The 23,022-nt window shown below is 47.6% G+C and overlaps 1 protein-coding gene across 1 annotated transcript in view; it reads left to right on the top strand.

Moving 5' to 3' along the window:
* The window catches only part of LOC147736957 (NACHT, LRR and PYD domains-containing protein 12-like), a 663,764-nt gene that overhangs the window by 14,063 nt on the left and 626,679 nt on the right, over positions 1–23,022 (top strand). Inside the window, exon 2 of the mRNA XM_086922399.1 lies at positions 22,526–22,570. Within this exon, the coding sequence (XP_086778525.1) occupies positions 22,526–22,570 (45 nt within the window). The remainder of the gene's footprint in view (positions 1–22,525; positions 22,571–23,022) is intronic.

Genomic DNA, 23,022 nt, shown 5'->3' with positions numbered 1-23,022 from the left:
GCATCCGTAAAGTGGTATCGACCTTAATGCAATCCCAGGTGAAGCGCTGTAAAAGGCCTTGTTGAGCTTTTCCCGCATCCGTAAAGTGGTATCGACCCTCATGCAATCCCAGGTGAAGCGCTGTAAAAGGCCTTGTTGTGCTTTTCCCGCATCCATAAAGTGGTATCGACCCTCATGCGATCCCAGGTGAAGCGCTGTAGAAAGCCTTGTTGTGCTTTTCGGGCATCCGTTAAGTGGTATCGACCCTCATGCAATCCCAGGTGAAGCGCTGTAAAAGGCCTTGTTGTGCTTTTCCCGCATCCGTAAAGTGGTATCGACCTTCATGCAATCCCAGGTGAAGCACTGTAAAAGGCCTTGTTGAGCTTTTCCCGCATCCGTAAAGTGGTATCGACCCTCATGTAATCCCAGGTGAAGCGCTGTAAAAGGCCTTGTTGTGCTTTTCCCGCATCCGTCAAGTGGTATCGACCCTCAAGCAATCCCAGGTGAAGCGCTGTAAAAGGCCTTGTTGTGCTTTTCCTGCATCCGTAAAGTGGTATCGACCTTCATGCAATCCCAGGTGAAGCGCTGTAAAAGGCCTTGTTGTGCTTTTCCTGCATCCGTAAAGTGGTATCGACCCTCATGCAATCCCAGGTGAAGCGCTGTAAAAGGCCTTGTTGTGCTTTTCCCGCATCTGTAAAGTGGTATCGACCTTCAAGCAATCCCAGGTGAAGCGCTCTAAGAGGCCTTGTTGAGCTTTTCCCGCATCCGTAAAGTGGTATCGACCTTCATACGCTCCAAGGTGAAGCGCTGTAAAAGGCCTTGTTGTGCTTTTCCCGCACCCGTAAAGTGGCTTCAACCTCATGCAATCCCAGGTGAAGCGCTGTAAAAGGCCTTGTTGAGCTTTTCCCGCATCCAAAAAGTGGTATCAACCTCTTGAAATCCCAGGTGAAGCGCTGTAAAAGGCCTTGTTGTGCTTTTCCCGCATCCGTAAAGTGGTATCGACCTTCATGCAATCCCAGGTGAAGCGCTGTAAAAGGCCTTGTTGAGCTTTTCCCGCATCCGTAAAGTGGTATGGACCTTCATGCAATCCCAGGTGAAGCGCTCTAAAAGGCCTTGTTGAGCTTTTCCCGCATCCGTAAAGTGGTATCGAACTTCATACGCTCCCAGGTGAAGCGCTGTAAAAGGCCTTGTTGAGCCTTTCCCGCATCCGTAAAGTGGTATCGACCTTCATGCAATCCCAGGTGAAGCGCTGTAAAAGGCCTTGTTGTGCTTTTCCCGCATCCGTAAAGTGGTATCGACCTTAATGCAATCCCAGGTGAAGCGCTGTAAAAGGCCTTGTTGTGCATTTCCCGCATCCGTAAAGTGGTATCGACCTTCAAGCAATCCCTGGTGAAGCGCTGTAAAACGCCTTGTTGTGCTTTTCCTGCATCCGTAAAGTGGTATCGACCCTCATGCAATCCCAGGTGAAGCGCTGTAAAAGGCCTTGTTGTGCTTTTCCCGCATCCGTAAAGTGGTATCGACCTTCAAGCAATCCCAGGTGAAGCGCTGTAAAAGGCCTTGTTGTGCTTTTCCAGCATCCGTAAAGTGGTATCGACCTTCAAGCAATCCCAGGAGAAGCGCTGTAAAAGGCCTTGTTGTGCTTTTCCCGCATCTGTAAAGTGGTATCGACCTTCATGCAATCCCAGGTGAAGCGCTGTAAAAGGCCTTGTTGTGCTTTTCCCGCATCCGTAAAGTGGTATCGACCCTCATGCAATCCCAGGTGAAGCGCTGTAAAAAGCATTGTTGTGGTTTGTGCTTTTCCCGCATCCGTAAACTGGTATCGACCCTCATGCAATCCCAGGTGAAGCGCTGTAAAAGGCCTTGTTGTGCTTTTCCCGCATCCGTAAAGTGGTATCGACCTTCATGCAATCCCAGGTGAAGCGCTGTAAAAGGCCTTGTTGAGCTTTTCCCGCATTCGTAAAGTGGTATCGACCCTCATGCAATCCCAGGTGAAGCGCTGTAAAAGGCCTTGTTGTGCTTTTCCCGCATCCGTAAAGTGGTATCGACCCTCATGCAATCCTAGGTGAAGCGCTGTAAAAGGGCTTGTTGTGCTTTTCCCGCATCCGTAAAGTGGTATCGACCTTCATTCAATCCCAGGTGAAGCGCTGTAAAAGGCCTTGTTGTGCTTTTCCTGCATCCGTAAAGTGGTATCAACCTTCATGCAATCCCAGGTGAAGCGCTGTAAAAGGCCTTGTTGTGCTTTTCCTGCATCCGTAAAGTGGTATCGACCCTCATGCAATCCTAGGTGAAGCGCTGTAAAAGGCCTTGTTGTGCGTTTCCGGGATCCGTAAAGTATTATCGACCTTCAAGCAATCCCAGGTGAAGCGCTGTATAAGGCCTTGTTGTGCCTTTCCCGCATCCATAAAGTGGTATGGACCTTCAAGCAATCCCAGGTGAAGCGCTGTAAAAGGCCTTGTTGTGCTTTTCCTGCATCCGTAAAGTGGTATCGACCTTCATGCAATCCCCGGAGAAGCGCTGTAAAAGGCCTTGTTGTGCTTTTCCCGCATCCGTAAAGTGGTATCGACCTTAATGCAATCCCAGGTGAAGCGCTGTAAAAGGCCTTGTTGAGCTTTTCCCACATCCGTAAAGTGGTATCGACCCTCATGCAATCCCAGGTGAAGCGCTGTAAAAGGCCTTGTTGTGCTTTTCCCGCATCCGTCAAGTGGTATCGACCCTCAAGCAATCCCAGGAGAAGCGCTGTAAAAGGCCTTGTTGTGCTTTTCCCGCATCCGTAAAGTGGTATCGACCTTCATGCAATCCCAGGTGAAGCGCTGTAAAAGGCCTTGTTGTGCTTTTCCCGCATCCGTAAAGTGGTATCGACCCTCATGCAATCCCAGGTGAAGCGCTGTAAAAAGCCTTGTTGTGGTTTGTGCTTTTCCCGCATCCGTAAACTGGTATCGACCCTCATGCAATCCCAGGTGAAGAGCTGTAAAAGGCCTTGTTGTGCTTTTCCCGCATCCGTAAAGTGGTATCGACCTTCATGCAATCCCAGGTGAAGCGCTGTAAAAGGCCTTGTTGAGCTTTTCCCGCATTCGTAAAGTGGTATCGACCCTCATGCAATCCCAGGTGAAGCGCTGTAAAAGGCCTTGTTGTGCTTTTCCCGCATCCGTAAAGTGGTATCGACCCTCATGCAATCCCAGGTGAAGCGCTGTAAAAGGCCTTGTTGTGCTTTTCCCGCATCCGTAAAGTGGTATCGACCTTCATTCAATCCCAGGTGAAGCGCTGTAAAAGGCCTTGTTGTGCTTTTCCTGCATCCGTAAAGTGGTATCGACCTTCATGCAATCCCAGGTGAAGCGCTGTAAAAGGCCTTGTTGTGCTTTTCCCGCATCCATAAAGTGGTATGGACCTTCAAGCAATCCCAGGTGAAGCGCTGTAAAAGGCCTTGTTGTGCTTTTCCCGCATCCGTAAAGTGGTATCGACCTTCATGCAATCCCCGGAGAAGCGCTGTAAAAGGCCTTGTTGTGCTTTTCCTGCATCCATAAAGTGGTATCGACCTTCATGCAATCCCAGGTGAAGCGCTGTAAAAGGCCTTGTTGTGCTTTTCCTGCATCCGTAAAGTGGTATCGACCCTCATGCAATCCCAAGTGAAGCGCTGTAAAAGGCCTTGTTGTGCTTTTCCCGCATCCGTAAAGTGGTATCGACCCTCATGCAATCCCAGGTGAAGCGCTGTAAAAGGCCTTGTTGTGCTTTTCCTGCATCCATAAAGTGGTATTGACCTTCATGCAATCCCAGGTGAAGCGCTGTAAAAGGCCTTGTTGTGCTTTTCCTGCATCCGTAAAGTGGTATCAACCCTCATGAAATCCCAGCTGAAGCGCTGTAAAAGGCCTTGTTGTGCTTTTCCCACATCCGTAAAGTGGTATCGACCTTCAAGCAATCCCAGGTGAAGCGCTGTAAAAGGCCTTGTTATGCTTTTCCCGCATCCGTAAAGTGGTATCGACCTTCATGCAATCCCAGGTGAAGCGCTGTAAAAGTCCTTGTTGTGCTTTTCCTGCATCCGTAAAGTGGTATCGACCTTCATGCAATCCCAGGTGAAGCGCTGTAAAAGGCCTTGTTGTGCTTTTCCTGCATCCGTAAAGTGGTATCGACCCTCATGCAATCCCAGGTGAAGCGCTGTAAAAGGCCTTGTTGTGCTTTTCCCGCATCCGTTAAGTGGTATCGACCTTCAAGCAATCCTAGGTGAAGCGCTGTAAAAGGCCTTGTTGTGCTTTTCCCGCATCCGTAAAGTGGTATCGACCTTTAAGCAATCCCAGGAGAAGCGCTGTAAAAGGCCTTGTTGTGCTTTTCCCGCATCCGTAAAGTCGAATCGACCTTCATGCAATCCCAGGTGAAGCGCTGTAAAAGGCCTTGTTGTGCTTTTCCCGCATCCGTAAAGTGGTATCGACCCTCATGCAATCCCAGGTGAAGCGCTGTAAAAGGCCTTGTTGTGGTTTGTGCTTTTCCCGCATCCGTAAAGTGGTATCGACCCTCATACAAAAGAATCACCTTCCGCCTCCTCACCCACGCACACAAAGCCCTACACGACCAAGGCCCGAGCTACCTCAACAGCCGAGTCAACTTCTACGCTCCCAAACGCCAACTCCGATCAGCCAACCACGCCCTCGCCGCCGTCCCCCGCATCCGAAGAGCGACTACAGGAGGAAGGTCCTTCTCCTACCTGGCCGCCAAGACCTGGAACTCCCTCCCGACCGACCTGCGCCTGACCCAAGACCACCTCTCCTTCAGGAAGAAGCTGAAGACCTGGCTGTTCGAGCAGTAGCGGCTCCCCCCCCCAGGGCCTTGAGACCCTACGGGTATGTAGCGCGCTTTATAAGTGTCACTGATTGATTGATTGATGCAATCCCAGGTGAAGCGCTGTAAAAGGCCTTGTTGTGCTTTTCCCGCATCCGTAAAGTGGTATCGACCTTCATGCAATCCCTGGTGAAGCGCTGTAAAAGGCCTTGTTGTGCTTTTCCTGCATCCGTAAAGTGGTATCGACCCTCATGCAATCCTAGGTGAAGCGCTGTAAAAGGCCTTGTTGTGCGTTTCCGGCATCCGTAAAGTAGTATCGACCTTCAAGCAATCCCAGGTGAAGCGCTGTATAAGGCCTTGTTGTGCCTTTCCCGCATCCATAAAGTGGTATGGACCTTCAAGCAATCCCAGGTGAAGCTCTGTAAAAGGCCTTGTTGTGCTTTTCCCGCATCCGTAAAGTGGTATCGACCTTCATGCAATCCCAGGAGAAGCGCTGTAAAAGGCCTTGTTGTGCTTATCCCGCATCCGTAAAGTGGTATCGACCTTAATGCAATCCCAGGTGAAGCGCTGTAAAAGGCCTTGTTGAGCTTTTCCCGCATCCGTAAAGTGGTATCGACCCTCATGCAATCCCAGGTGAAGCGCTGTAAAAGGCCTTGTTGTGCTTTTCCCGCATCCGTAAAGTGGTATTGACCCTCATGCAATCCCAGGTGAAGCGCTGTAAAAAGCCTTGTTGTGCTTTTCCGGCATCCGTAAAGTGGTATCGACCTTCATGCAATCCCAGGTGAAGCGCTGTAAAAGGCCTTGTTGTGCTTTTCCTGCATCCGTAAAGTGGTATCGACCTTCATGCAATCCCAGGTGAAGCGCTGTAAAAGGCCTTGTTGTGCTTTTCCTGCATCCGTAAAGTGGTATCGACCTTCATGCAATCCCAGGTGAAGCGCTGTAAAAGGCCTTGTTGTGCTTTTCCTGCATCCGTAAAGTGGTATCGACCCTCATGCAATCCCAGGTGAAGCGCTGTAAAAGGCCTTGTTGTGCTTTTCCCGCATCCGTAAAGTGGTGTCGACCTTCAAGCAATCCCAGGTGAAGCGCGGTAAAAGGCCTTGTTGTGCTTTTCCCGCCTCCGTAAAGTGGTATCAACCTTCAAGCAATCCCAGGTGAAGCGCTGTAAAAGGCATTGTTGTGCTTTTCCCGCATCCGTAAAGTGGTATCGACCTTCAAGCAATCCCAGGTGAAGCGCTGTAAAAGGCATAGTTGTGCTTTTCCCGCATCCGTAAAGTGGTATCGACCTTAATGCAATCCCAGGTGAAGCGCGGTAAAAGGCCTTGTTGTGCTTTTCCCGCCTCCGTAAAGTGGTATCAACCTTCAAGCAATCCCAGGTGAAGTGCTGTAAAAGGCCTTGTTGTGCTTTTCCCGCATCCGTAAAGTGGTATCGACCTTCATGCAATCCCAGGAGAAGCGCTGTAAAAGGCCTTGTTGTGCTTTTCCCGCATCCGTAAAGTGGTATCGACCTTAATGCAATCCCAGGTGAAGCGCTGTAAAAGGCCTTGTTGAGCTTTTCCCGCATCCGTAAAGTGGTATCGACCCTCATGCAATCCCAGGTGAAGCGCTGTAAAAGGCCTTGTTGTGCTTTTCCCGCATCCGTAAAGTGGTATCGACCCTCATGCAATCCCAGGTGAAGCGCTGTAAAAAGCCTTGTTGTGCTTTTCCGGCATCCGTAAAGTGGTATCGACCTTCATGCAATCCCAGGTGAAGCGCTGTAAAAGGCCTTGTTGTGCTTTTCCTGCATCCGTAAAGTGGTATCGACCTTCATGCAATCCCAGGTGAAGCGCTGTAAAAGGCCTTGTTGTGCTTTTCCTGCATCCGTAAAGTGGTATCGACCTTCATGCAATCCCAGGTGAAGCGCTGTAAAAGGCCTTGTTGTGCTTTTCCTGCATCCGTAAAGTGGTATCGACCCTCATGCAATCCCAGGTGAAGCGCTGTAAAAGGCCTTGTTGTGCTTTTCCCGCATCCGTAAAGTGGTGTCGACCTTCAAGCAATCCCAGGTGAAGCGCGGTAAAAGGCCTTGTTGTGCTTTTCCCGCCTCCGTAAAGTGGTCTCAACCTTCAAGCAATCCCAGGTGAAGCGCTGTAAAAGGCATTGTTGTGCTTTTCCCGCATCCGTAAAGTGGTATCGACCTTCAAGCAATCCCAGGTGAAGCGCTGTAAAAGGCATAGTTGTGCTTTTCCCGCATCCGTAAAGTGGTATCGACCTTAATGCAATCCCAGGTGAAGCGCTGTAAAAGGCCTTGTTGTGCTTTTCCCGCATCCGTAAAGTGGTATCGACCCTCATGCAATCCCAGGTGAAGCGCTGTAAAAGGCCTTGTTGTGCTTTTCCCGCATCCGTAAAGTGGTATCGACCCTCAAGCAAACCCAGGTGAAGCGCTGTAAAAGGCCTTGTTGTGCTTTTCCCGCATCCGTAAAGTGGTATCGACCTTCATGCAATCCCACGAGAAGCGCTGTGAATGGCCTTGTTGTGCTTTTCCCGTATCCATAAAGTGGTATCGACCTTCATGCAATCCCAGGTGAAGCGCTGTAAAAGGCCTTGTTGTGCTTTTCCCGCATCCGTCAAGTGGTATCGACCCTCAAGCAATCCCAGGTGAAGCGCTTTAAAAGGCCTTGTTGTGCTTTTCCCGCATCCGTAAAGTGGTATCGACCTTCATGCAATCCCAGGTGAAGCGCTGTAAAAGGCCTTGTTGTGCTTTTCCTGCATCCGTAAAGTGGTATCGACCTGTGGTATTGGGTTCTCCAGGCCTACATACTCCGCAGAATACCCTCTACATCATAACAGATATTGGCACGGAAACTGGAAAATGCAAAAGACAAGTTTATTAAGACCCCATGGGGTGGTGGTACATTCCTACAGCACCCTTCGGCAATGCAAGAAGTATCACACCGAACATCGGTGGGAGCCCTCTTTTATACAGTTTTACAGTAATAAAATGTAGGCGGAACACAGTTACAGAGGTTTAGGTACATATATGGTCATTTTTGGAACACAGCCAACTCATGGGAGGAGTTATGACACCACTGGTCAGTTTGGGGGGACATTCCTAAGCGATGACTGTCCGCTAATACAGAGGGTTTGACTACGCATGTGCAAGCTTGACCAGTACTAAAAATAGCCTGTTGCTGGGCAAACTCGACTGGTCAGTGGTACAGAGGAAGGACAAAGGACATGCTGACCACGAGGCAACGCATTCATATAAGATGGCCTCCGATACATTCAAAATGGCTTCCGTCAACCATAATCAACATAAGGGGAATTCGTGTAGCAAAAGCTTAACGCTAACACGATCACCGTCAAATTACGACAGACGACCCTTTTAGCGTTCAGCTGAAGCTACCTCATAGTGGACGTAATCAGGATATTCATCTTCAATATCAATAGACATAATTTGTACTACTTCTCTATGAATCATTTGTTCATTTTTAGCAATAGCTCGTTTGGATGGAATACAAGCAGAAAGGCACATAGAACATAGCACTGGGCCACACTGGATACAGAGGCATACAAAGAATAATATCCCAATTATTACACATAGAATCGTCAACAACTTCCAACCCCATGTACTAAGTAATGTCCAAAACCATCCCGAGAATGTCCATGTACCATTATCGGGATGTATCTCAGCAGCAATTTTATGTAATTTAGAGATTGCATCATATACAGAAGGTGAATTATCAGGCACGTAAACACAACAACTACTTCCAATAATGCGGCATGCTCCTCCATGATCAGCTAATACTACATCTAACACCATACGGTTTTGGAGCATTACAATTCTAGTAATCTGAAGTTCCTCTGTTATGTTTCCTAAAGCGAAAGCTGTCTCATTAGCAACAGCTTCAACAACACGTGTCAACCGTCTAATTTTTCGACTGTTCAAGGCAGCCCCAACAAATGAAAAGAGGCCTAAATTAAAATCAACATATTGTTGTAACGCAGTGTCCGTTTGGTCGATGTCATCAAGAACTAATGTTCTCTTTACTCTATTCAATATAAAATCGTGATACAAAACATAATTATTATGATACATAGGTGGAGCAATAAACACAGGGGGTAATACAAAGGATATATAGCATGTCCCTAACCATCCTATAGGGAGACGGTGATAACCTTTATTTCCACATATGAAGGACGTATTTCGTGAGGCCACAAATGTAATGCCATTAGGTGTGTCAAAGGTAAGAGTGGTGTTGCATTCACTTCTTCCTTCTGGGATTGTACCTTTATTACGAACGCAAAGATCAGCTTTTGTATCAATAACAGTAATCACATGTAAACTGGACATATTTTGTAGTTCTCTGGTTGCTATAAATTCGTGGTGCAGACACATTGTCTGGGCGGTACTCCTCCCATTCGAACTTAGTTCCTTCAGCTTGCCGATAACCATCTCGATCATTGAAGCAAATTTTATTGAGTCGGAAAAGCAGTCCACCTTTCGTTGGCCATCGCAAAGTGAACAAGAGGGTATACCAAGCATTACAAGAACCATTATGGGAAAACGGGAGTGGGATAAGTGGTGTGCCTCCTTTCTTTTGATGTCCAGGCAACATCCCACATACCCAGCAGTTCGAAGTATTGGTCATATTGTGGGTATGATGCAGAATCTGAATAAAACTGTTATTCAAATTAGTCTGTCTATGTCGTTCTTCATGATAAGGCAGAGTAAAATGAAAATGTTCAGATGGAATCAGGGTAGTTGGCAATAAATGTTCTCTTACTGGCACCAAAAGTTCTACTACCCAAGCTATCACAGCTATCACAACAATTGTCAAAACAAATAGTACTGCTCCAAGAATTCTCTTGTTTCGCATTGCAGAAGATGCCATAGTTCAAAAGTTCAAAAATGTCTCAAGAATAACTAAAAAATAAAAGTATGAGTGCTGAGCTCCGAGGTAGCCGTTGGTTTCTTCTCCGAGATTCAAGACGGGTGTCGCTACACTTGGCACAACAGATCCCCCCCCCTTGATATTCCCGGCTTCCGTTTCACAAACCTGGAGCGGTAACTCAACCAGTCTCGCACAAAACAACTGCTTGTCGTGGTCGTAGGTTGTATCTCTCTCTTCCAGAAACAGTGTGGTCTAGGAAGGCTCCCTCTGATTCAGTAGACGTTACAGCTGGGCTCTTCTCCTCGTCCAAAATGTCTCGATAATCAGACAGCACAGTTGGGTTCACCAGATCCGGAGAGACACAGCGGCAGTGAGTGGAGTGCACCCACCGCTTCCTGTTGGTAACTCGCACAGCCGTACGAGTTGCAAGCAACACCTGCTCGGGGCCACACCACCTCGGCTCGAAGCTGCTTGTTCTCTCAAAGGATTGGACCATTACATAGTCCCCAGGATGAAGATTGTGAGCCTCTCCAATGGAATTGTCGGGGAGCGCTTCTCGAACCTGTTGATGAATGGAAAGTAAATCATTTGTTAATCGTGCCAAATAATTGTTCATCATTATACAAGGCACATCATGTAACAGTCGAGGCTTAGGAACTCCCCATATATTCATAGGCCTTCCAAACACCACTTCATAAGGTGTGAGGCCAGTTCGGGAATGGGGCACTGATCTGATGGATAGCAATGCCAATGGCAGAGCATCCGGCCATTTCAAAGACGTGGATGCCACGATCTTTGCTAGCTTTAATTTCAGAGTAGCATTATACCTTTCCACAAGACCTGCTGACTGTGGATGAAATACAGCATGAAATTTCTGCTGAATTCCCAATCCCTTCATCATGTATTCTACAATTTTCCCAACAAAATGAGGACCATTATCGCTCCACAAAAATTTACAAACACTGTAGCGAGGGAAGTACTCCTTGAGCAAAACCTTAGCTGTTGTCAACGCTGTATTATCCTTCGTGGGGAAGGCCTCAATCCACTTACTGAAAGCACACACCACCACTAAGACATACTTAAGGTTATTGCAACGCTCAAGCTGGATGTAATCCATTTGCAGTACTTCAAATGGTGCAGTAGGTGGAACAAACCCTCCTTTTGGAGTATGAGTCCCTTTTGCAGGATTGTGCTGTAAGCTGTAAGGGGAGAGGTGTGGCGCCGCGGCTAGGGCGACTGACTCTGGAATCTGGGGATCATGGTTCGATCCCCGGCACCGGCGGCAGATTAGCCCAGCACCATGTGACTCTGGGCAATAGCTTGCTTAATCTTCCCGACGGCCCCCAGCGCCTAGAGACCCTTACGGGTGATTGTGCGCTTTACAAATGTGGATTATTATCATTATTATTAAGCATATCAGACAGGTCTGCACTACTCTTTTGGCCGTATTGGCAATCTCCGGATGCTCCCAAACTCGCGTTAGCAATCGAGTAATTGCAAGAGCTCCAACATGTGCCAATCCATGTGTCATCTGGACCATCGCTTGCAAGTAAGCTGCAGGCAACTTCCACCTTTCCATATCTTTGCTTCTCCAACAATCCTCATCATCCAGCACTCCCTCTGCTGCCCAGGTTGCGAGTTCTGCTTCAGACGCTGATCTCTGAATGTCTAGTATCTCCTCTCTAGCATCATGCCATCGCTCAGCCTGTAATTTCACTACATACATTGGCGAGGCATTTCGTAACATAGCAGTTTCTCTCGCTACGCTATCTGCAAAAGCGTTTCCTTGTCCCACTTTGTCAGTGACCTTTTTATGTGCACTGCATTTTATTATCGCCACTTTCTTTGGGCAAAGTAACGCATTCAAAAGATCACGCACTAGTTCTCCGTGCATGATATGTACTCCATGCGAAGTCAAAAACCCACGCTCTCTCCAGAGTAGGCCAAAGTCATGCGCTACTCCGAAGGCATACCGGCTATTCGTGTAGATGTTCACACATAAGCCAGCACTCAATTCACATGCTCTTGTTAAGGCTATCAGTTCTGCTGCCTGAGCCAATTTCTGTGGTATTCGTGCTGCTTCTACCACCGTTTTAAGTGTCGTGATCGCATATGCTGCAGAAGTTGTACCATCTGGCAGCCTCAAACACGATCCATCAACCCACAGTTCCCCATCCACATCTGGAAGTGGCGTATCCTGTAAGTCAACACAACCCTTTGTTTGTTCTTCAGTCAGGAAAACACAGTCATGGTGTTCTTCTTCCTGACCCTCAGCAACCGGATAGGGCAATAAAGTAGCAGGGTTCAGGGTAGCACATCTCTTTAGTGTGATATGTGGCGCCAACAGTGTAAGCTCATATCCTGTTAAACGTGCACTTGTGAGATACTGAGTCTTTGTTTGGTTTAGTAGGGCATCTACCGCATGAGGAACTAACACCAGCAATTTGTGTGGCAAAACTATTCCCTCACTCTGTCGTATGGCCACTGCTGTTGCTGTAACTGCTCTAAAACACCCAGGTAACCCTCGTGCCACAGGGTCAAGTATTGCGGAAAAATATGCGCAGGGCCTCTGCTTATCCCCGTGTGTCTGCACTAGGACTGATAATGCACACCCATCTTTCTCGTGTACATACAATGTGAAAATCTTCATGTAATCTGGTGTACCTAACACTGGTGCAGAACAAAGGGCTTGTCTCAACTGTTCAAAAGCAATCTGACATTCATCTGTCCATTCAAGAGGCATTGATGTAGTTTTGGACAATAATGCTAGCAAAGGTTTTATAATGTGCGAAAACCCCATTATCCACTGTCTACAAAAGGACGTTAAACCTATGAAGGCACGCACATCTCTCTGAGTACGGGGGACTGGTGTATCTAAAATTGCTTGAATTCGATCAGATGTTAATGCACGTCCCTCCTTAGACAAAAGATGACCGAGGTAGGTCACCTTTGGTCTACAGTATTGTAGTTTTTTCCTAGACACTTTGTGATTATTCTGAGCAAGGAAAGAAAGCAAAGCAAGAGTACTCTCCTCACACTGCGCGCACGTGTCTGCAACAAGCAAAATATCATCGACATACTGGATGAGAGCCACTCCAGACTGAAGATCGAAAGCATCGAGTTGTCTTTTCAAAGCCTGGCTATAGATGCTGGGACTTTCTGTATAGCCTTGAGGAACTCGACAAAATCTATATGATTTATTATTTAATGTGAAACCAAATAGATATCTGCTATCGGAATGTATAGTAATGGAAAAGAAGGCGTTTTTAAGATCTATTACAGAAAACGTAGTGGCAGTGGGTGGAATCAAAGTAAGTAAGGTGGTGATGTCAGACACCACCGGGTACTGGGGCACTACAATTTTGTTTATTTCCCTCAAATCAATAATAAATCGGTAGACTTTGTCATCAGTATCTTTCTTTAAGACCGGAAGAATCGGACTATTACAGACATTGTAGAGAACCTCCTCCACTACTCCTGCAATAATCAAATCCTGAACAATGTGAGTGAAGGCAATTTCACCTTCCCTGGAAATTTTTGTATTGTGGTACACGTGGCAAAGACACACCCTCCTTAACAGTTATTCGAATAGGTGGAATGAGCATCTGTCCCACATCCGTTTCCGATGTAGCCCATAACGTATGTGGGAGAGAGGCTAACGCTTCAATTTCTTGCATAGTACATAGTCTTCCTATATCCGGATAATTGTCATTCAAAATAACCTGCACTCCTTCAGGAGCGCAGCGTATTGTTGCTCGAAAGTATTTAAGCAAATCTATGCCCATAATATTGTCTGGAGTATTCGGCGACAATAAAAATGGGCACGGGCCAAAGAATCTGTCAATGTAAAACGTAAGAGGTTGTGACAATGGGCTAAGAGAGGGTGTTCCATCGAACCCTATGGATGTAATCGCTTCGCCAGACAGGGGAGCCCTTGGAACCAAGTTTTTAGACAGAGCACTACGAGTAGCTCCTGTATCAACCAGGAACTGATCAGCAGAACCCAAAACGCCCGCTGATACATATGGACCTCTTTGATCTACTGTAAAAGGCCTTGTTGTGCTTTTCCCGCATCCGTAAAGTGGTATCGACCTTCATGCAATCCCAGGTGAAGCGCTGTAAAAGGCCTTGTTGTGCTTTTCCCACATCCGTAAAGTGGTATCGACCTTCATGCAATCCCAGGTGAAGCGCTGTAAAAGGCCTTGTTGAGCTTTTCCCGCATCCTTAAAGTGGTATCGACCCTCATGCAATCCCAGGTGAAGCGCTGTAAAAGGCCTTGTTGTGCTTTTCCCGCATCCGTAAAGTGGTATCGACCTTCAAGCAATCCCAGGTGAAGCGCTGTAAAAGGCCTTGTTTTGCTTTTCCCGCATTTGTAAAGTGGTATCGACCTTCATGCAATCCCAGGAGAAGCGCTGTGAATGGCCTTGTTGTGCTTTTCCCGCATCCGTAAAGTGGTATCGACCTTAATGCAATCCCAGGTGAAGCGCTGTAAAAGGCATTGTTGAGCTTTTCCCGCATCCGTAAAATGGTATCGACCCTCATGCAATCCCAGGTGAAGCGCTGTAAAAAGCCTTGTTGTGCTTTTCCCGCATCCGTAAAGTGGTATCGACCCTCATGCAATCCCAGGTGAAGCGCTGTAAAAGGCCTTGTTGTGCTTTTCCCGCATCCGTAAAGTGGTATCGACCTTCATGCAATCCCAGGTGAAGCGCTGTAAAAGGCCTTGTTGAGCTTTTCCCGCATCCGTAAAGTGGTATCGACCCTCATGCAGTCCCAGGTGAAGCGCTGTAAAAGGCCTTGTTGTGCTTTTCCCACATCCGTAAAATGGTATCGACCCTCATGCAATCCCAGGTGAAGCGCTGTAAAAAGCCTTGTTGTGCTTTTCCCGCATCCGTAAAGTGGTATCGACCCTCATGCAATCCCAGGTGAAGCGCTGTAAAAGGCCTTGTTGTGCTTTTCCCGCATCCGTAAAGTGGTATCGACCTTCATGCAATCCCAGGTGAAGCGCTGTAAAAGGCCTTGTTGAGCTTTTCCCGCATCCGTAAAGTGGTATCGACCCTCATGCAATCCCAGGTGAAGCGCTGTAAAAGGCCTTGTTGTGCTTTTCCCACATCCGTAAAGTGGTATCGACCCTCATGCAATCCCAGGTGAAGCGCTGTAAAAGGCCTTGTTGTGCTTTTCCCGCATCCGTAAAGTGGTATCGACCTTCATGCAATCCAAGGTGAAGCGCTGTAAAAGGCCTTGTTGTGCTTTTCCCGCATCCGTAAAGTGGTATCGACCCTCATACAATCCCAGGTGAAGCGCTGTAAAAGGCCTGGTTGTGCTTTTCCCGCATCCGTAAAGTGGTATCGACCTTCATGCAATCCCAGGTGAAGCGCTGTAAAAGGCCTTGTTGAGCTTTTCCCGCATCCGTAAAGTGGTATCGACCTTCATGCAATCCAAGGTGAAGCGCTGTAAAAGGCCTTGTTGTGCTTTTCCCGCATCCGTAAAGTGGTATCGACCCTCATACAATCCCAGGTGAAGCGCTGTAAAAGGCCTGGTTGTGCTTTTCCCGCATCCGTAAAGTGGTATCGACCTTCATGCAATCCCAGGTGAAGCGCTGTAAAAGGCCTTGTTGTGTTTTTCCCGCATCCGTAAAGTGATATTGACCTCCCCGCACTATCAGAGGTCACATTGCAGATGCCTCTTAATTACCAAAATTCTGGGTCTTAGTTCTAAGTTGGAAAGTTGGTCTTTTTGACTCTCTGGAGTGTCTTGGATGAGCCTCAAAGACTTGACTCGTAGGAGGCGATGTCAAGATCTAGGCAAAGATTTACAATGCAAACCAGATGAAAAACCTTTCTGGGGATTTACAAACCATTGTACATTGGTATTGCGTTGGTTTGTAAAGAAAAGTAATGCAAACCAGGGCCGAGAGCGGCTTTGTGTTACTTAGAGGCAGAGGGCCGTTCCATTGGTGATACAAGGACATTTCCAGGCAACCCCCCCACACTTGCTTTTAGATGCAAACCCTATCTAGCACCATTAAAAGACAGGGTGCTTTAGCAAAACAGTAAGGCTGCTGGAAAGCAGGCATTGAAGGAGAAATCTTTTAATTTCTCCTTCCTTTCTTCCTGACTTTACATTTGTGTGGCGTGTACAGCACACATACAAAGTAGGAAAAGTTTTAAAACTTGTCTAGTCATTATAGTTTGTACTTGAAGGGGAACCTTCCAGTACAAAACCTAGGCAAGACTCCTGCACACACCTTTGCACTATGGCAGAAAGGTCCGTCAGTGGGAGCCTCAGGACAAGGCCAGAGGTACTGACGGACAGAGCAGGGCCTCTAATTCCTGAGCCGTGGCCAGGAGAGGTGAGGCTTACTCCCAAGCATTATTGGGAAAGAATCCATTGAAAAACTGGAAGTACCGACGCAGTGAGTAACTAGCGGGCGGCACAATATCCAGTATTATTATTTGGTAACAATTCTTTTGTGATTCGTTGATCATATGTACATTTTTGTAGTAGTGTATCTTGATTTGGTCCTGATGAAAGCCTAAGTAGGGGAGATGCCCCTGCATGGCAGAAACATGTTGACCATGACACCAACTATATAGGACAGTCATTATTTCGGACTGTTATACACTTTCTTTTAATCTTGACACCATGGTCTACCCCGAATAACATTTTTCCCTATATCATGGTAGCCAATTTTAACTAGCACTCATTTTTTGATTTTGATTTTGATCACACTTTTTCACTGCAATTTGTTTTCCCACACCATAGACACCCACGTATATTACTCTGGGTCGGATCCATCTGGCTTGGTCTTAGAGAATTGGAGAATTACACACACAATTCAATCAGGTGTGCCTCCTTATCTGGACTTTGACCTCTCCTAATCCCAGATGACGATACTCAGCCACATGGGTGGGCTGATGGGATTCATTTCCTCTTACTCAAACACTTTCAGGTTCCAACACACACACACCTTCTAACAATCAGATTTTTTGCTCTAATCTTGAGGGTTTAACACAGACCGCTACCAGTCTTTTTTCTTTCTGTGATCAGTTAAGTTGGGGGTGTAGACTGGCTTGCATGGTCTCTAAATATAGTTCCCCTTGGACTCTCCCCAATTCTGTTGTGTTACACATACTGTAGTTATCGCCATCATGAATAAAGGAACAGATGGGATGTCTGATGTTAAAGAACATAACTCCTCTCAACCATCTCCTTGAGGTTTGAAGCCTGCTAACATTCATGGCTTGGGTTTGTCCCTCACACCCGTACCCTGACTTTTGACCTTGTGGTAGAGGTACCTTAATACAGCAGAACTGTCTATTCTCACACAAGGTTAGTTTCTTGAAATATAGACAGGATCAAATACATTCTGCAGTAAATTCCCATTTAGCTACTCACAGACACAGGTGAGAGAAGTGACAAATGTGTGTATGTACATGGTATTTCTGTGGCAGAAATCCAGACAAAATGCAGCAGAGCACTATACAAGGTCAAAGTCAGCGAGGGACAGGAGAGGCGGCCGGTGTGGGGATGGGTAATGCTTTGTGATGCAGAGTTCTTTAAAGAGACCCGTCTTCAACTCTTTTCTAAATTGGAGCAGCTTTGGGGCGGTCCTCATAGAGATGGGGATGTTATTCCAGACACCGGGGGCCAAAGCGTCCTTAAAACTCTAAAACTCCAGCCCTGACTTTCCCATAGAGTTGTACGGAGCTCGCGGCTGCGTTCACACACTGCACCCGTCCTCCGTGGGTCCCCTGTGTCACTACTTTGGGTCTTTCCTTGGGGTCCCAGCGATTCTACATGCTCTAGGCATTGTCTAGTTAAGTCGTGGTTGTTATACCACTTTCTTAGTATATGGTTTGGTCTCCCCCTGGAGCCCACTGTTTATTGTGCTATTTACTGGCGTTCTAGTGATTTAATAATGTAAACATATTTTGAGCTTTTTGCTCTAATCTAATAAAGAGGTTAGTAGAGAGTGTTTAGTAATGAATACATTTATTTTATATATCTCTTGGCGGTTCTCCTTTCATTTGGTCATTCACAAGATTATAGACTGGTAAAACAAGCTGCTTTACATTTCTTCAAGACTTAGCCTGAAGGCTGCTCTCCATAGATGCCACTAGGACAGCTTTCAATAAAAGTTGTCTTTAATCTATCATCAATAAGCGTTGTTTGGACTGGTACAAGGTGCCCACTATAACTAGTGGATATCATATGCCAGGCCAACTTCTCACACAAGGTGCTGAGGTTTAGTCCGACCAATAACTTTTACAAAGTTCATAGCAGTGGTTGTAACATATCTCAGAAGGCCAATGATTTTATTTACCCTCTTCTTCATGAGTGGCTCTATAAATATATTTGCAGTCAGGGGCACATCAGTACTTCCTAATAGCCATCTCCACCCTTCACTGCCAGGGTTTATGTGTCAGTCAGAAAAACATCAATTCCTGGTAAAAGCCCCTCCATAGAGTCTGTAGTGAGCAGAGCCCTACAGTAGATCGGCTGTCACTATTGTGCGGTGATTGCAACCCAGCTGTCCAGAAGCTGATGGCCACAGGCCAAGATGTTATGGCTTTACTGACCTTGTCAGTATGCGTTGTTCTACCGCCGTGCAGCTTCACCTAATAGTGGTCTGCCCTCCTGTGCCCAGATCCTTAGTTCCAGGCCCTCCTCCACCCACCGGCTCCTGCCTGTGCATCATCCCTGGTGGTCCAGTGGTGACTATTGTCTGTCTTTCTGTTCTCTGTACTTATTTAGGTTTCCGTTATTTTTTGTATTTCTCTTGTTTTATCTCTCTTTCTGTGCCGTTCTCTGTGCCCCCTTCTCGCTTTCCCCCCTCACTGCTGCCTGCTCCTGCATCTCTGGCCCCTCCCAGCATGGTTTCCCAGCTCCCAGCTGCCAGCACCTCTCGCCTCTCCATCACTACTTAATGCCAGCAGCTGCACGGTCATACCAAAGACAAGCCCACCTTCACCCGTCCAAGCCTGGGCAGCGCCCACCAACAGGGATCTTGGTTCTCGTGGCTCCTACTTCTGCAACACCAATACCCTCGATGTACTCAACCCCAGACGCCCCACCGCTAGTTGCCATCTCACATCTCTGAAGGATACCCAAGGCCCGTTCACCTGTGCAACTGCATCTTATGCTGCCTCCGCACACCAGGCCCACCGACTGCACAACCATCAAGAACTGGATAACTTAAGCTGCATCCTACTCAACACTCGCTCTCTCAGAAAACATGTCGTAGAGATCTGGGATCTCCTCAACTCCATCTTCCCCAATATCGCCTTCTTCATAAAAACATGGATGAACCCTGCCTCAGCCCCAGACGACCACTCATATGACATGGAATACCTCCACTTCCAGATTCAGACCAACCAAACACCACCCTCAATGGCACCCTCTTGAAACAGACCCCCAGGCCCCATCTCCTCCTTCAGCAAAGCCATAGACAACTTCATCGCTCATCGTGCTCTTGCCTAAACAGGCTACATCCTCCTCGGTGACGTCAATTTCCACCTGGACACCTAGTCGACCACAACACCTCTTCCCTACTGGAGAACCTTGCCACCACCGGACTCAAGCAACTGGTCACCTTTCTAACCCACTCAGCAGGACAAATGCTCGACCCCCCATCTTCTCCACAAGCAACAAGTTCTCCGTCAGCCACACCTCTGAGGACCGACCACCACTGCGTCCATACCTCCTTTCCCAGTACCATGCACACCGCCATCCTCACAGAAGCTGAAACAAACTCCCCGAAGACCAGCTCACCACATCCCTCAGCAAAACTCCACCACCAACAATCACGGACGTCAACGCCCCAACACGCAACCTCCACTGCTGGATCGCCAACTGCACCAACACACTGTCTCCCTGCAGGGAACCCTCAGGCATGCAGCCTTCCAAGATAACAAGCTGATTTTCTCCCATCCTCCAAGAATCCGTGCGCGTCTGTAAACGGCTCGATAAAAAATGGAGGAGTAGCAAGATCTTGGCAGACCATGCTGCCTTCAAAACTGCCATCACTGCACACCACCTCATCAGCATCAGCAAATAAATCTGCTATACAGAAACACATCAATTCCAATGCACTCAACAGCAAAAAACTCTTCACCATGTTCATAAAATTCGTCAAACCCAGCACAGAGGCAGCAGACATTCTCCCCTCTCAAGACCTCTGCCACAACCTCGCCACTTTCTTCCTTTGCAAGATCAAGAAGATCTACGACAGTTTTGCACCCAAGATCCATGAATAAGCATTGCACCCAATGGCTCCAAACCCCAGCAGACCCTACCCAACTGGACTATCCTCACCTCTGAAGATACCCTCACTATCATGAAGAGCATCCCCTACGGAGCCTCCTCAGATCACTGCCCTCCCCACATCTCCAACAGAGCCGGCACCTCCATCGCCCCCAAACACTACCGCACCATCAACTGCTCCATCGGGTCCGCCACCTTCTCTGAAGACTGGAAACATGCAGAGATCAACCCCCTGCTGAATAAACCCTCTGCAGACCCGATGGACCTCAAGAACTAGAGACCTATATCTCTGCTCGCCTTCCCAGCCAAAGTCATCGAGAAGGTCATCAACCCCCAACTCTCCGAGTTCATCAAAATGAACCACATCCTAGACTTCTCCAAGTTGGCCACAGAAGCAACCACAGCACCGATACCGCCCTCCTTGCTGCTACAGATGACATCCGCACCCTCCCCGACTGAGGCAAAAGTGCAGCCCTCATTCTACTGGACCTCTTGGCAGCCTTCGACTCCGTCCCCCATCACACCCTCTGCACCAGACTCCACGATGCTGGCATCCGTGACAATACCCTAAAATGGATCCACTCTTTCCTCACTGGCAAGACACAGACTCAGACTTTCACCATTCTACTCAGAACCCACAGAGATCAGCTGCATAGTGCCCCAGGGATCCCCCCTAAGCCCCATCCTCTTCAACATCTACATGGCTTCGCTTGCAGCCATCGTCAGAAGCCATAGACTCAACATCATCTCCTACACAGGCGACAACCTGATGATTCTCTCCCTCAGACAAGTCCACAGCCGCCAAGAGCAACTTCGACAAAGTGCTGAAGGCAGTCGCCACCTGGATGAAGGACCGCTGCCTCAAGCTCAACTCATACAAGACTGAAGTCCTGATCCTGGGCTCCACCCCTTCCGCTTGGAATGACTCGTGGTGGCCCGCTCCGCTCGGAACCCACACCACACCCACAGACAATGCACATAACCTTGGCATCATCCTGGACTCCTCACTCTATGAATCAATGCCGTCTCATCCGCCTGCTTTCACAAGCTCCATATGTTTTGGAAGATTTTCAAGTGGTTCCTCACCGTGCCCAGGACAATGGTCACCCATGCACGTGTCAGCAGCAGACTAGACTACGGCAATGCATTCTATGCCAGTACCAACAAAAAGCTCCTAAAGAAATGACATCAGATCGAGAATGCCTCTGCCAGACTCATCCTGAACATCCCCCATTGCAGTCACATCACCTTTCACCAGAAAAACCCAAACGGGCTCCCGATCCCAAAGATATTTACCTTCAAGCTCCTCACGCACACCTGCAAAGCCCTCCACAATGCTAAACCTGTATACCTCAACCGCCACCTCTCCCTCCACACACCCACCAGACATCTCCACTCCACCCAACTGGCCCTGACTACTATCCCACGAATCTACAAGACCTCGGCTGGTGGAAAATCCTTCTCCTATCTCACTGCAAAGACCTGGAACTCACTGCCTCTGCATATCCGAGTAGTGGATCGTAGTTTTTTTCCTCGCTCACATACGTCAATGTCAAGTTGGCGAGCAAGTCCACCTCCCGGTGTTATTTTTCCTCTTCCATGATCGTCAACATCAAGTTGGCAAGCATGAGCGTGGAAAATCAACCTCCCGGCGAGATTTCGTAACGCGGGGGGTGGTAAGATTTCCCATTGCGAATGGTCGCGTATGCTCGTGACCGCTCGAGTTGAGAAACTGCCAGTTAGAGTAAAAATCTACTTGAGCGGCAGAAGGGAAAGCAGCGTCCGCTTGAGATGTGCATGGTGCCGTTCGTCATGACTACACCGTGCGGACAAGCCTCTGGCACTGAAAAATACTTCAAACTGCATTTTTCTATTGTACTCCGTAGTGTGGCGGAGAATTTTTCGCACTTTGCGGAGTTCCTTGTAGCGGCACTCTGCAAACTCTGGGCAGGCCCAGGCCTACTTGACACCCTAACAGGAGAGTAGTCGCTCTTTAGAAGAACCCTGCTTGATTGATTGATTGACGATGTAAGAGCCATCTGAGACTCATTTGTCAGAAACCCAGTGGTTCCGATTGTAAACCAGACAAGGAACCGCAAGTTCAGTGGGTGGCATCCCCACCATTAGAACATTCTAGAAATAACATACCTCTTGTGATCATTTTGTAGCTGGTCCTCTCATGCAGGTTTGTTTTTAACTGATAAGTTGTATACTATATTGGTATATCTTGTTGTAACTCAAGCATCTGTTCCACAGTGTTCAGGAACGCCTTTCTATTCCATTTACTACATCCTGGCATTGATGTGGTATCTGTCTGATGGCTAATATTCTTTCCTTCCCTCACTGGAGGGTACATCTTGATTAGCCAATGTGTTTTGGCTATTCAAGCGCCCAACCCCCACCCCCTACCATGTTCAATTAATTATCAAAGCCCTGAGTCCATCATAATCAATATCTCCGTAATAAACCCTGGCACATAAATGAATCATTCCTGTGCATTCTGACTAAAATGTTGGTGGCTACTTCACATCCCACATTACGGCAACCTAAGATTAATTCATAAAATCACTTTAAAGTGGAAACTGTTTTTGGGTTACTCTACTTGTCTGTGAAAGCCTTGATAATAATAAGTGTTGTTTCATTTTCAGTTTCGGATCCTCATGAAGCCCAAGAGGTTCCAGGCGAGACTTCAGGTATGTGATGCTTCCACGCAGATGATGAATATGATTCTGAACCCCGGGACGAGACTTCTCACTTCGATGGGACTTGAACTTCACTGTGAAGCACAAAATGCTGCAGTGAACTGTTTTGTGGGCAACTACTGTGGATGTGCAGGCTTTATTTGTGCATGCTGATTATGCAGAAGGATGTGGAGGCTGGGTTTGTGCATGCTGATGATGCAGAAGGATGTGGAGGCTGGGTTTGTCAATGTTGATGATGCAGAAGGATGTGGAGGCTGGGTTTTTTCAATGTTGATGATGGTGAAGGATGTGGAGGCTGGGTTTGTCAATGTTGATGATGGTGAAGGATGTGGAGGCTGGGTTTGTCAATGTTGATGATGGTGAAGGATGTGGAGGCTGGGTTTGTCAATGTTGATGATGGTGAAGGATGTGGAGGCGGGGTTTGTCAATGTTGATGATGCAGA

Source organism: Lissotriton vulgaris, chromosome 1_1 (assembly GCF_964263255.1).
Source record: "Lissotriton vulgaris chromosome 1_1, aLisVul1.2, whole genome shotgun sequence".
NCBI classification, from domain to species: Eukaryota; Metazoa; Chordata; class Amphibia; order Caudata; family Salamandridae; genus Lissotriton; species Lissotriton vulgaris.
This window is presented reverse-complemented; position numbering and strand designations above follow the sequence as displayed.